Source organism: Lycium barbarum, chromosome 6 (assembly GCF_019175385.1).
Source record: "Lycium barbarum isolate Lr01 chromosome 6, ASM1917538v2, whole genome shotgun sequence".
NCBI classification, from domain to species: domain Eukaryota; kingdom Viridiplantae; phylum Streptophyta; class Magnoliopsida; order Solanales; family Solanaceae; genus Lycium; species Lycium barbarum.
The window spans coordinates 90919020-90933107 of record NC_083342.1 but is presented as its reverse complement, the minus strand read 5'-3'; the positions used below and the strand labels follow the sequence as shown (position 1 = coordinate 90933107).

Below are 14088 nucleotides of genomic sequence, written 5' to 3'. Positions count from 1 at the left end.
ACTAAAAAAATATCAACAGTGGTCACAACTCAAAAGTCACAAGTCACAACTAAAGCATTGTTGTCTTGAGATGACGTGTCAAAATTTCATTAGTTGGAATGATCTGTTGAAATCCCAATCAACATTGAAAAGTCAATAGTCAAATCTCGTCACCTTCCTCCTCTTTCTCATGTGCCTTCCTATATTACTACTACAACTTGACAACACTAGTATATAACTGTCTCTGTATTTTTTTTCAAATCAAACCATCCTTTCTTGATTGCATCAAATTTTTCTTGAAAAAAAGAGTACTAAGGTTCCAAAAAAAAAAAAAAAAAAAAAAAAAAGAATGTGTGGAATATTTGCATACTTGAATTATAATGTGACAAGAGAGAGACGTTACATTCTTGAAGTTCTATTTAATGGTTTGAGACGTTTAGAGTATAGAGGGTATGATTCTGCTGGAATTTCAATTGATTCTTCAAATCTCAATTCTGAATCTCTTGTATTTCGTCAAGAAGGCAATATTGAATCTCTTGTCAAATCTGTATATCAAGGTAACCATTATTCTATTATTTTTCTATGGGTGATTAATGGTTCTTTTTTTTAGACACCCTGATTTGGTTTCATCCATTGATCTGGGTGCTCTTAATTCTTTATATCTTAAAAAAGAATTTTATGTTTGTGGAATTGTTGACAGTTATATTGAGATTTTTATGATAGTTTATTAGCGAAAAGTATTAACTTTATGGGGTTAAGTTTGTTTGTGTTAATAATTCTTGCTCTGATCTGGGTAATTTTTTGTTATCTGTATTACTGTATGTGCTGGATGAGAAGAAAAGGTGACACAAAATTAGTGGAAAGAGTTTAATTTGCTAGACAAGTTGTAATTGTTTAACAAATTTGTTATTAGAAAAGTAATAGTGATACCTCTGACTCATGATCATTTTGATAATGATCCCGTTTATTTGTTATAGTTTCATGCATCAATGCTGATGCTTTTTTGTTTTTATTAATTTCTTTCTATTTTCTATTCATGTGTTGTAGGAGTGTGGGATGAGAAGGAAGGTAAAGCAGGAATGTTAAATTACTCTACTTAGGAAAGGTTTAACTTGATGGATTTAATTATGTTAAATTGTTCTAACTCAATTTGTTGTCAGCACGCCTCTAATTGGTACTTCAAGGAATTATGGTAAGTTGGGAAACCAACTCAGTAGGCGGATGCATTCTTTTGCTAAATATGTGATTGTAATGTGCTGTAAGGTATTGAAAGTGAGAAGTACTGTTGCTGACAGATGGTGAACTAGTTCGATTAATGGTAGCATTTGTCACGAGAATGTGGTAGCACAGAACACGATTTCAAAAGCTACAGCGCATAGTGTGTGGTAGCACACGTCACGTTTTCAAAACATGCTGCTGATTAAAGCCTGGTATTTAAGTCGTAGAAGGGTAGAGGGGTGGATCAAGACTCCCCCAAGTTTCTAACCTGTGCACGACAAACCGGCTAACACATATGTGATTTCTTGGTTATCCAAAAATAAAGGAGGAAAGAAAAAAGGATGATTTATTTATAGAAGAAGATTATTCGGTGGGTTTTCAAATTTCTTTCGTGCCTTTTGCTTTATTGACATGCCTTTTCCATCACCAAAAATTACTTGTTGGATGCATAGTTAATGCTATTATTTTTTGGTTTCATCTGGATGTAGTAGTTGTCCTATTCAGTGAAGCGTGCTTACTTTAGTCCATGTCATCTGGCACGTTCTCAGTTTAATGATACAATATATTCTTAGCTAGGTCGTAGCTTTATTGATGTTTGTATGAATAAGATACACATTGCTGATTAGTACTATTTACGAGTAGACGTTGAAACTCAGAAAATCTCCATAGCTTAAAGGGGCCATTTATTCACTTAGACACACATCGTCAAATTCTCGACTAAGGGGACATTTTCCTAGTTTAAGCATACTGACATTGAATGAAGCCAGCAGTCTCCTCTTGAGATACTTAGTAGGCTCCTTTGAAAGGTGTGTATGAAATTAGAACTTGCTCAACTTGCTCAGTGATGCTTTTCATGGGCTTAAGTAGGGATGTACAGTTTCCTGATATTACCAGGCTCTAATTATTTGTTTCCCCTGGGGTATACAACAGCAACACACCCAGTATATTACCAAAAAGTGGGGTCTGGGGAGGGTAGAGTGTACGCAGACCTTACCCCTACCTTGGGAGGTAGAGAAGCTGTTTTCGATAGACCCTGGGGTGTGTAGGGATTTATTAGTGCTTGTCCACAGACTGGGATTGACAAAATTGTAGGCCTGCGGTGGTTTAGATTAGTTCTAGGATTTGGAACTGATGTAATTTAGTAATGTTAAGCTGTAGGGTAAAAAAGAAAAAGAGAAGAAAATGCAGTTACATTGCAGAATGAGTGTGGATGCAGGATAAAAGACAGGTGTCACTATTAACTATTAGATGGAAGGCTAGTTACAAACTATGAATTGATTGTGATCTCTGACGCACACCTTAAACATATGGTCCAGTTTCAGAAAATATGGAGAGAGTGATGCAGGACTCAAGTTGAATGCGATGCAATTTTTCCTTTCAATATGGCCATCTTTTGAGCATGTTCCGAGCTCTTTTTGCGCAGATTAAGACTTGCTTTTATTTGCCTAAGCTGCATGTCCCCTTTCCACATTCATTTAATTAAAAAATTATTTTAGACCTTCTCATTGTGTTATGCTTTCAAGGAAGAGTTTGACAGTTTGTTGAATACATTTTCCATGGTATATAGCGTGTTCCCTGTTGGAACTACCAACATCTGTTGTGCCAAGTCTTTTTAACTTTAACTCCATGCCTTTTGTATAGTTGAGTACATTTTGCATGATTATGAGCAATGTCGGTGTTGGACTGCTGAATCTACCAATCTTTTGCTGCCACCGATTTTTTGTCAGATTGATTACTTATAAATTACATTCTAAAACACTAATTATTTATGGTTATGGGGGTATACTATGAGGAAATTGCCATTTTATGGCGTCCTGCTTTTACATTTTGACTTACATTTTCCAGTGATATACTATCATTTTCTGACCCTAACATTAAGTCCACTTCCTCAGATGTTGCTGCTACAGATTTGAATCTCGAAGAATCATTTTCTGTTCATGCTGGAATATCACACACTCGGTGGGCCACACATGGGGAGCCTGCTCCTAAAAATAGTCATCCTCAAAGTTCTGGTGCTGGAAATGAGTTTTTGGTTGTTCACAATGGTATCATCACCAATTACAAGGTACCTATGACTTCTTTGTGTGCTGAGAATTTATTTGTGTGCTGACCTTATCTTGATCTAGCCCAACTTTATTAGCATTTTAATGTTTAATTGTTTGTTGTTAAAATTTAGAGCTATCATGTTGAATTTGAAATTACCAACTGTATGAAAGTATGAAGTTGAAAGAGGCATTACTTATCAAATTTAAAAATAAAAAGGGCAACAACAAACAACAACAACAACAAGCCCAGTATAATCCCACTATGTGGGGTCTGGGGAGGGTAGAGTGTACGCAGACCTAACCCCCACCTTGAAAGGTAGGGCGGCTGTTTCCGAAAGACCCTCGGCTCAAGAGAGGAGAGAAAGAAAGTCAAGACAAGACAAAAGGTTAGATATGCTCAAGCGTATCGAAAACAATATGAAAGCAAGGAATAACGAAGCAAGAAAGTCATGGTAAAAGGAGAATTAACTGCTATAAATAACTATGAAAATGAAAACAATGAAGGTAAATAAGTCATTATAAACCAACAGATACTCGCAAAAATAAAAAGAGCAAAAAAAGAAATGAAGTCGAAAGACGCACTTATCCATTTTTGATAATTTTTAGTTATTGGACAGTGAGAGTATATGTTTATATCTGGATTTACTTAGTAGGAGAGAAACTGCTGATACATGCAAGTATGGGATATCCTTCGTCATTGTCAGAAAGCAGTTGGAAGGAAAGAACATGGTAATTTTTGCTAGTGTAGAATATTCCTTGCAGATCATCATGCAGCCCAGACCATTAAATAGCTTTTCTTAATTTGGAAAGTCTGTCCAGATAGTCATTTAAGTCTTATTATTGTGGGGGAGCTCTATTATCCATACTAAACCAACTGTGGTAACTGCCAGTTAGACTAATTACTATGTGACATTCTTACTTAAGCAACTTCTGGAGATAGACGAGAGTGTCAGAGGTTTAACAGTTTAGGAAGAATAGTTACCATATTGTCTGATCTTTCCTGAACCTTACTGCTGTTAGTTTACAGGATTTGTACAAGAAGCTGGAGTTCTTAGACTCGTTACAGTGTGTAAGCACAACCTGAGAAGTCTCTAGATCATGGTGCTAAGGATTCTTATTAGACGGAGGATCCACTATAACTTATTAGTGTGTTAACTTCAGTTTTATATTTGTTTCCACCAGGATTTAATTATTTACTTTCACGGACGGACGATTTGCCTACATTGTTTTTGGCTGCTTTTTTCTGTCTATGGGAAAACTCTGTTTTTTAATAACTCCACTTTCCTTTCAATGAGCTGCATACTAACTTATTTCTCATTTTAACAGAGAAAAGAGTTTGGACTTGAAAGATATCTGCTGTATCATTTCTGGAACTGATCATTTGATATGTCAGATTTGGTTACTTGAAGTGCTTCCTTATTTGATTTGATATGTTCTTACGAAGTTCCTCTTTTCGATTTTCTTGTGTTGAACTGCGAAGTCCTAAACTAAATTCCGTTCTCTTATGCATCTAGGTTATTCTTGATCACGTTTAGCTGCAATAAGTTCTTGTGTATTATGCACTTATGCATTTCACGGTCTTTTGACTCTCCAGGTGCTGAAACAGACCCTTCTCCGACACGGTTTCACGTTTGAGTCTGAAACAGACACAGAAGTAATTCCCAAACTTGCAAAGTTTATCTTTGATAAAGCTAACGAAGAAGGTAAGTACAGTGTTAATCCAGTTGATTGCTCTGAATGCATACTTCCAACCCTTCTCAGCTAGTCCTTTTTCCTTCTGCTCTCTTGACCATGAAATCTTGGAATAGCATGGCCAGTCATTGTTGTGTTCTCTGTTTGCAATTGTTTGCTTCAAAGCACATTTCTCTCTAGGTACATCTTTAAATGTAGTTCTGACGTAGATCATTAGCAACCTGCTGTGATCTGCCTAGGGGTGATTATACACAGCAAAGGAAACTGCGGCCTGACAGTTACAAAACTACGATGTAGAGCAAGAATATTTGAGGATAGATTATGTGCAAGTAAAAAAGATCAGCAGCAGCTGAAGTCCTGGCATCAGAAAGCACATGAAAAGAGAATAGTCCATGTAATTTAAAAAGCAGCCACTGCTTACGGCTAAGGGCTAACTCTAATGATACCTAATACTGAACTAAACCTACACCACACAGAGGCTTACGCGACAACTCAGATGTCACTGTCTTAAAAATTAATAATTAGTTAAACTTCCAAAAGAAAAGTGATAATTTATTGAATGGGTTTTCCTGATCCTATAAATTAGTAGTAATAGATTGGTTCTGCTGTTTCCTTTCACAATTAGTTTTTATAGCATCAAGTTTCAAGTAGCAAACTTGAATGCACTATCTTTATTATTGGGTGTTTTCCTCTTGCAAGATGGTCAGTTTACTTCATTGCGGTACCTTCTTTAAAGTAATCTTGCTATACTTGAATCTTCTTCCTTACCTCCTCATTAATCAAAGCCTTTCATAGCTATGGAATAGTTCTTGTCATGAGAGATCTTGCAATGTTGGGGATCGATGTAGTTATTATCTCTTTGTGCCCCAAATTTTCCTTGGCTTCATCTTCTTTCTTTTTATATTTAATTATATTTTGTCCATCTTTTTAGTCAAATTTTTCTGCTAATGACAATTAAATATGTCTGGAGTTCAAATTTTATGCATTAAACTGCACAATATTCATTGACCGTGATATCAATATCATGTCATTTCTTTTTAACTCTTTGAACTATCAGTTCAAACTATCTTGCTTTTCCAAGTGACTGATCTATAATTTTTATTCTCCATGTTAGTCAGAATTAGACAGCTGTAATATTTCTGTTTTCTAATTTGGTTCTTTTGTAACACTGGGCCCGTCTTTTCAATGATTCGACTCATTTGGGTTTCTCCAACAATTATTCTTCACAGATCTATTTAATTTATCACTATCAGTCACCTCAATGCATCAAGAATATATCATTCTTTGCTTCTCCTTGATCGTCCCCTTTCTATATATCAAGTCAGCACAGAGTCTGTAGGTTGATTTATTTGCCTGTAGAAGTTCTGTTCTCTCTCTCATTGAAGCTACTCAGGAGTTTTGAGAAGCTTTTCTTCGCAGCCACAACTGATGACTGAATAACCTCTAAGATCTTTGGGCGTCTTATTCTGATAAATGAATGCAGTTGCATTTCAGCTAACTTCTCCTTGACTGTTTTTGCTGGAGATTATGGAACGTCTGTTCCAGTTTAGTTCGTTTTGTTTGCTTTTGACTTTTTTCCCTTCATAAAGCATCAAAATCTTGATATGGTGTACCAGTAGAATAATTGTTAAACTGTTGTCTCAGGTGATGAGAGCGTGACATTCAGTCAAGTGGTGCTTGAGGTAATAAGGCATCTGGAAGGAGCCTATGCTCTCACATTTAAAAGTCGGCACTACCCAAATGAATTGATTGCTTGCAAACGTGGTAGTCCACTTCTTCTTGGTGTGAAAGTAAGTTAACTTGTACTATGGATGAATCTGATCTGTACCTGCTATAAATCTTTTACATTTCCTTTGATAAGAGTTTCTGTTTACAAAAAGATGCATTATTCATTGCTTGTCAAATAGGAACTTTTCTGTATTAGACCTCTATTGGTATGGCTTGGCTTGGCTTGTCTCTTATACAGCTGCTACCCTCTTATTTTTTTCAACCATTATGGAAATGCTAAATATCTTCGGGCTATCACATAAAAATAGAGAGTATAGTCTGATTTTCACAAGTTTGTTTTTAGCTCTGTGTCAGTCCCACATTTTACCAGAAGAAATCTAGTTTATCACCTCTCCTGCCTTTCAACCTCAGGACTGCAAGATGGGTGTGTGACTGTTCAATAACAAAAAGAATAATATAATCCACTAGTATAAAATATTTATATCATCTTCTGTATGTGCAAACAGGTATTCAGGTTTGGCTTATCTTGGATTAGGCTATCGTCCTATGGTCCCATTATGTAGAGCTGACTGTGCTTGACCCATTTAGGATCTCATGTTCATATAGGATGGATTTTAACCTAAATGGTCAATGGAAGAAATTTACTTGACTGTGCAATCCATAGGCTCACACGTTAACAAGTGCATTCTTTGATTCCAGGACTTAGAAGAAGAGGCCTCAGCAGGATCATCATTTAGTGATGCTAAATTTCCTTCAAGCAATGGGCAACCAAAGGAATTATTCTTGTCCAGTGATGCTAATGCTTTGGTTGAACATACTAAGAAGGTCTTGGTAATTGAGGATGGCGAAGTTGTTCACATCAAGGTACTCCCTTATTGTTAATTTCTAGGCTATTTTCCATTAGAAAATGGAGCTCATGACGACTAAGCTAACTGTGAATTGTGATCCTATTTCCTTCTAATTTGAGCAACTCTCTTTGGTAATATACCACCTCTTCATTCTGTGAACACAAAAACTGAATCTTAGTTGGTTCATCATAGATGCAGATGAAACTGAAATATTTTAGAAGTCTCTTTTCTAGTTTAATATTATGGGAAAAGGGTCAAAAATGCCCCTCTACTTTGGGAAAAGTGTTAAAGATATCCTCCATTACCAATTTGGGTCAAAAATACCCCTCCCGTCATTAAAGTTTTCAAATATACCCGTCTTAACGGAAATCTCCAACAAACCCGATTTCATTTTTACAACAGCTCCATTTAAATCCGACCCAACTACATAAAAAACCCATATGCGACCAACTTGTTCCTGAGTCATACATTTGGAGCCACTAGGCACAGGAGTGGGTAACCCATATGATTTTTTTAACTTGTATGGAGTGGGATGGTGATGACATGTGGGCCCTTTTCTTTAGTTTTTAGTGAATTTGTTAGGGGTAATGGGTTGTGCAACTCCTCCAAAATACACTAAAAACATGCTAAAAGCTAGAGACGCATGCTCGATACTTACCCGTACTTGCTATCAGCTAAAAGCTGGGTGTACACGTACTGGAGATGTATGAGAGCCTCAGTTCTTGTAATGTTGATTTTGATGCACTATTTAGAGCATCGTGGCGAAAGGATTGCGCTATCAGACCAATATTGCTAGAATGAAGAGTTATGAGGTGCGTCTTGTTTTTTGTGTGACGAGGTAGGATATGATACAGAATCTTCTTTAAGATCTCTGCACCAAGCATTAATTAACTTGAGGGGAAAATGCTCCTTCTAGGATTAAATTTTATACCGATGAGAGAGAGGGAGCAATTGCTAAATGGTATTTTGAAACTGTTTAGGACTTGGACAGATTGTAACAACTTGCATAAACAGTAAATGTAGCTGAGAATAAGAGGTAAGATGAGCAGAAAGCCACAGAAGATACGGGCGAATGGATCACTCAAACAACAAAAAATATGCCTCAATCCCAATCTAGTTTGGCATTGGCTATATTAATCCTCGATATTTTTTCCACTCAATTTGGGCCCATTTCATTCTAATACTTACAATATTTTGTCTTAGATCAAATTTCAGAGTTCCCTACGAATTTGTTGCTGAAAGTTTGTAGTAGCTACCAAATTGCGGTGGTTTACTGATTTCCCCCTTTCCTCTTTTTTTTTTTGGGATCATGTTAGCTCCATAAACAAATGAATGTTAAATGGAATACACGGGATTGTGGTGTCTAAATTCCGGCAATTCATAGATTAGGGACAGTCTTTTTGGAGAATAACATGATAGATGTAACAAACCGAATTGAAAAAGGATGGTGCAATGAAGTACTAGAGGAGTGTTATACTGTATTGAGATAACTAACAAAGAGAATGGTAAGTCCTATAGAACAGTTGACGACTAATCCAAATCAATGGAAGTAAATATGGAATTTCCAAGGTCCAATGCATCCATAAAATGAATTACTAGAAACGTGGATGTTAAGATTGCGCAGTCATCAAAGATTGAATAAGTTTGTCAGCATTTGGTGCATTCTGATTAACAAAGTGGGGTAACGATTGGGAAGCACATTCATGACTTGTTGAACTACGACTCACATGGTGTTTCGCCACAATTTTTCATCTAGAACATAGGCTCAGTGGGTTTAGACAAGCTATTGGAATCTATGGCTAACGTCTATTTAGATGGTTGCAGTATGTGTAGGAATCTTCACCAAGTCTTTTGGTGATTAATGGGATAGGTGGTCTCCTTATATGGTCTTGGGCAATTTTCTCCTCATAGCTAGCTTTTGGGGTTGAGTTAGGCCCAAGAGCAATTTATTTACATGGTATCAGAGCAGGACCCATCCCACCCGATGGTGGGCCCCATATTTAAAAGCCCAAGGGGATGTGAAGAAGTCCCACATCAGTGGTTAATGGGATGGTGGTCTCCTTATATGGTCTTAGGCAATCCTCCCCTCACGAACTAGCTTTTGGGGTTGAGTTAGGCCCAGGATTAATTTCTTTACGTCCACCTTGCCGTGAAGGCCTAACAGAACTCCGAATCAAGAAGTACATGCATTTTAAGTAAGAAGAAGCACTTAATGCCTTTTCTTCTTCCTTGGTCGCTTATAGAGTGGGCTTCTATTTTTTTTTTTAGATAAGTATAGAGTGGGCTTTCATAACTTTTTGCTTTCTGTTGAGTCAGGATGGAGGCGTGTCAATTTACAAATTTGACCAGGCTAAGAATAACCATGGTGGTCCTCTTGGTAGACCTGCTTCTGTTCAGCGTGCCTTATCCATTTTGGAATTGGAGGTAGAACAGATAAACAAAGGCAAGTATGAGCACTACATGCAAAAAGAAATTCATGAGCAGCCAGAATCTGTAACGACGACTATGCGAGGGAGACTTATACGTGGTGGATCATGTAAAGCCAAGACTGTTCTCTTGGGGGGCCTGAAGGATCAGCTCAAAACCATAAGAAGAAGCAGGAGAATCGTTTTTGTTGGGTGCGGCACTAGTTACAATGCAGCTCTTGCTGCAAGATCCATCGTGGAAGAGCTTTCTGGTTAGTTGTTTATACTTATAATGAAGTTTTTTGAGCTCTATCACAAGGGATAAAACGTAGATTCTGGAGTACCTTTGGTCTCACTAGTTTTATTTCTCTAATTTAGGTATTCCTGTAACCATGGAGATTGCCAGTGATTTAGTGGACAGACAAGGGCCAATATATAGAGAAGATACGGCTGTATTCGTTAGTCAATCAGGAGAAACTGCTGACACTCTGCTTGCATTAGAGTATGCTCTGGAAAATGGCGCATTATGTGTTGGCATTACAAATACTGTTGGTAGCGCAATTGCTAGGCACACTCACTGTGGCGTTCACATAAATGCGGGCTGTGAGATAGGAGTTGCAAGTACTAAGGTAGGTATATCATGGTTCCTTGAAGTTTAGTGGTCACTTTTCGCGTTGGCTTCTCAATTACCTCTTTGATAAACAGGCATACACGAGCCAAATTGTTGTGATGGCCATGTTAGCTCTTGCAATTGGAGGTGATACACTCTCAAATCAAGCAAGAAGAGAAGCAATAATTGATGGTCTATTTGACTTGCCACGTAAGTTTTCATTTGGTGCTAGCATTCATGTTTCTATTTGTCCTTAAATATGTATGGGATCATCATGGTTCTTGTATGCTACGTTATGCATGAATTTCAGGCAAAGTGAAAGAGGTGCTCAAGCTTGATGAAGAAATGAAGGATCTTGCTAAGCTGCTAATTGCTGAGCAATCACTTCTTGTTTTTGGAAGAGGTTACAACTATGCAACAGCTCTTGAAGGTGCTTTGAAGGTAAAGGAGGTGGCACTCATGCACAGTGAAGGTATACTTGCTGGAGAGATGAAACATGGTCCCTTGGCTTTGGTTGATGAAAATCTCCCTATTGTAGTAATCGCTACCCGTGATTCCTGTTTTAGGTCAGTCTTTAACTAATAATGAGAGTGTCATGACCGTGAATGCCAGTTTTTTAACAAATTTGGTTGGTGCGCAGCAAACAACAGTCAGTCATTCAACAACTTCATGCACGGAAAGGTCGACTGATAGTGATGTGCACAGAAGGAGATGCAGCATCTGTTTCTGTTGGTGGATCATCTCGAGTGATTGAAGTTCCACATGTTGCGGACTGTTTGCAGCCCGTAATTAATATAGTTCCATTACAGGTAATGTTTCTACTCTGCTTTAGACGCATAATTCAGTGAAACAGTGAAATAAGAACTTTAAGTGATTATTGGGTGACAACTATACAGCGTCAGCATTCTTCGTAGCCCTAAACATTTTTTCTTCTTTTTCGAATACGTTTACTGTTTCTCTCTGGCTCTTTCTGTTAAGAACTTATTTTACCTTGTATACATGTAATGTTACGTATACGGTCTATGTGTGCATTTTGGCAAGTTTTTGGAAAAGTGGGAATCTGGAAAAAGTTTGTTTCCTCATGATACAAAATCTAATGCAGACCTAAAAATTTCAGCTTTCAATGTCAGTAACTTCTGTGAAAGTTTATGAATCGTGATAGTTGCTGCACATCAGCTTTCCTGTCCTCCAGTTATTTTAATTTTGTTTGAGATTTTACAGTGAGCTCAACTATTTTCTTGTGTTTGTCGTTTGTCTTGCTCAGTTATTGGCCTATCATCTGACTGTACTACGTGGATACAATGTTGATCAACCTCGCAATCTTGCCAAAAGTGTCACAACACAGTGAGCTAACCATTTTCTAGTCTTTCCCTATGTCCAACCTCTACCACTTGATGACAACAATTTGATCTACTGGTACAGCTTTTGACTCCTACTACAGGTCGCATTGACCACAATATAGCTAATTCACTCTGTAACAACTAGATTCTTTTTGTTTGGTAACATATTTAACATAATAGTTCTATTCATATTAGTGGTTGGTTATGTAATCGAGCTAATCTTGTAGACATGAAAGACCATTTGGAGCAAGTCTCAGGAAGTTCTTTTGATTAATTTTATTTGTGTTACTATTGTTGTGTGTTGTAACAATAGATATGAGCAATTTGCATTTTAACGAATGCATTTCAGGATGAGTACTTTATGATTTTGTTCAAAGTTTGAAACGGAGTACCAATGTGGTGTTCAACGTTTGCACTGTATTGCTCCATCCGGATAAAAAAGAGTGTCCACTTAGCCATTTGCACACCCTCCTAGGCAAAAGTAGATAATTTGACTAAACCACCCCTAATTAAATAGGTGTTCGGATTTGGTCACTAAGGGGTCGTTTGGTGTGAAGGATAAGCAAAAATAGTCCCGGGATAAAATTTTAGTGCCTCTTTATCCCATGTTTGGTTGGAATAAAAATCCGGGATAACTAATCCCGGGATTGTAGCCTTATTTTATCCCACCTTGAGGGTGGAATATCTTATCCCGGGATAACTTATACCGGGATTAGTTATCCCGGGATAAGTTATTTCCCAACCAAACGAGCCTTTAAGGGCAAAATTTGGAAAAATAAGGTTAATTATTTCTTGGTTTGATAAGTGGACACTCTTTTTGAACAAAAAAATAAATGCTAAGTGGACACTCTTTTTGATCCAGAGGGAGTATTGTAATTAATGACCTTCCTTTCAAGTAAAAATGTTATCCCTAAAATCTAAGCATGATTATCGTATGGGTTTGTCGTTCAACTGAAGTTGATTGTTCTCCATTTTAGGCTGCTGTAGTTACTCGACTTGAAGTCTCATTGGGATGAAAAGCCTAGTTAAATATAGTAAATTTCTTGCTTGTTTGGGAACACTTGCTAAGATGAATGGACTATATTCTCCTGCTGGTTCCACTACTATGCATATGAAGATCTGCCAAATATTGGTGATAGCAAAAGTGAAAAGGGAATAGAAGCTATATAAATCGGCTCAACAAACTAGTTTTATATAGTTTGTAGTGGTTGAAGAGGAGCATTGGGGCAACAGTAAAGCTATCATCCGTGTGATCTATAGCTGACATATTCGAACCGTGGAATTAGAGCACTAATACTTATGTCATGGTAGACTGTCTACATTACATCTTTGGGGTGCTTGCCCTTTTCCTGCCCCTGAGTGAACTCGGGATGTTTCGTGCATTAGATTGCCTTTTTTTTTTTTTGTTGTTTTAGTGGTAGTAGCTAGTTAGTTGACTCAACAACTCCGCACTGAAATTTAGATACGAGGGTCTCTTCTCCAAATCTCAAGTGCAGGTGAAAAATGCCTCTTTCCTTGGATTTCTTGTTAACCTTTCCCAACTCGTATACACATGCTATACTGTTTAAATTTTTGACTAAATCTTCTTCTTAAGACTACTAAAGCCAGAACGCGTTATTGAAAAATGTCATATAATGACCTAACTTTGTCTAACACTGAAAATTTGACTCAACTTCTATAACACTGAAAATTTGATGCATTGATCCTACTAGTACTCTGAATCTGTTTCATCTCAATATAGATGGAACAAATTATTTTTCTTTCCTCTTCTATACAAACCAAACACATTCAAGTGGAACATTCCTTGGCTTCCTTTCTTTTTATGGAAAACAAACATTTATCTTTTAAGTGTCGATAATATTGTGTTGAATAGTCGTCACATCCCACACCTATCATTACATGATTGAACTCGCATCCTTTATCATACTGGGGACCATAAAAATGATCTATGGCCTAGCCTATAGAGCAATAGCGTTCAGAACAATTTAAGTGGACCAACTATTTACTAAATATTATCTTTCGCCACACGAACTGAGTAACTCCACCAAAATTGAATAGATAATCAGCTAATTTTCTTTTACCTCTACTAGAATTTAAACCATGATTTTCAGATTTTAATTACGGAAAAGGTCCAAAAATACCCCTGAACTATTGAAAAAGGCTCATAAATACCCTCCTTCCACCTTTTGGTCTAAAAATACCCTTAATGTTTATTTTTGGCTC

At 37.1% G+C, this 14088-nt stretch overlaps 1 protein-coding gene across 2 annotated transcripts; it reads left to right on the top strand.

Annotated features, from left to right (window-relative positions):
* Positions 1 to 232: 232 nt before the first annotated feature.
* On the top strand, positions 233 to 12222 carry LOC132644800 (glutamine--fructose-6-phosphate aminotransferase [isomerizing] 1). Of its 2 annotated transcripts, XM_060361411.1 has the most exons (12): positions 233 to 536; positions 1027 to 1047; positions 3090 to 3262; positions 4837 to 4945; positions 6579 to 6724; positions 7362 to 7526; positions 9827 to 10187; positions 10294 to 10544; positions 10621 to 10735; positions 10836 to 11091; positions 11166 to 11334; positions 11790 to 12222. In XM_060361411.1, exons 1-12 carry the CDS (start codon positions 329 to 331, stop codon positions 11871 to 11873), a joined length of 2058 nt encoding a protein of 685 aa, XP_060217394.1. In that variant the 5' UTR covers positions 233 to 328; the 3' UTR covers positions 11874 to 12222. The 2 variants fall into 2 exon arrangements, with proteins under 2 accessions (XP_060217394.1, XP_060217396.1); XM_060361413.1 differs by lacking the exon at positions 1027 to 1047 and having other exon boundaries at positions 234 to 536.
* Positions 12223 to 14088: the final 1866 nt, after the last annotated feature.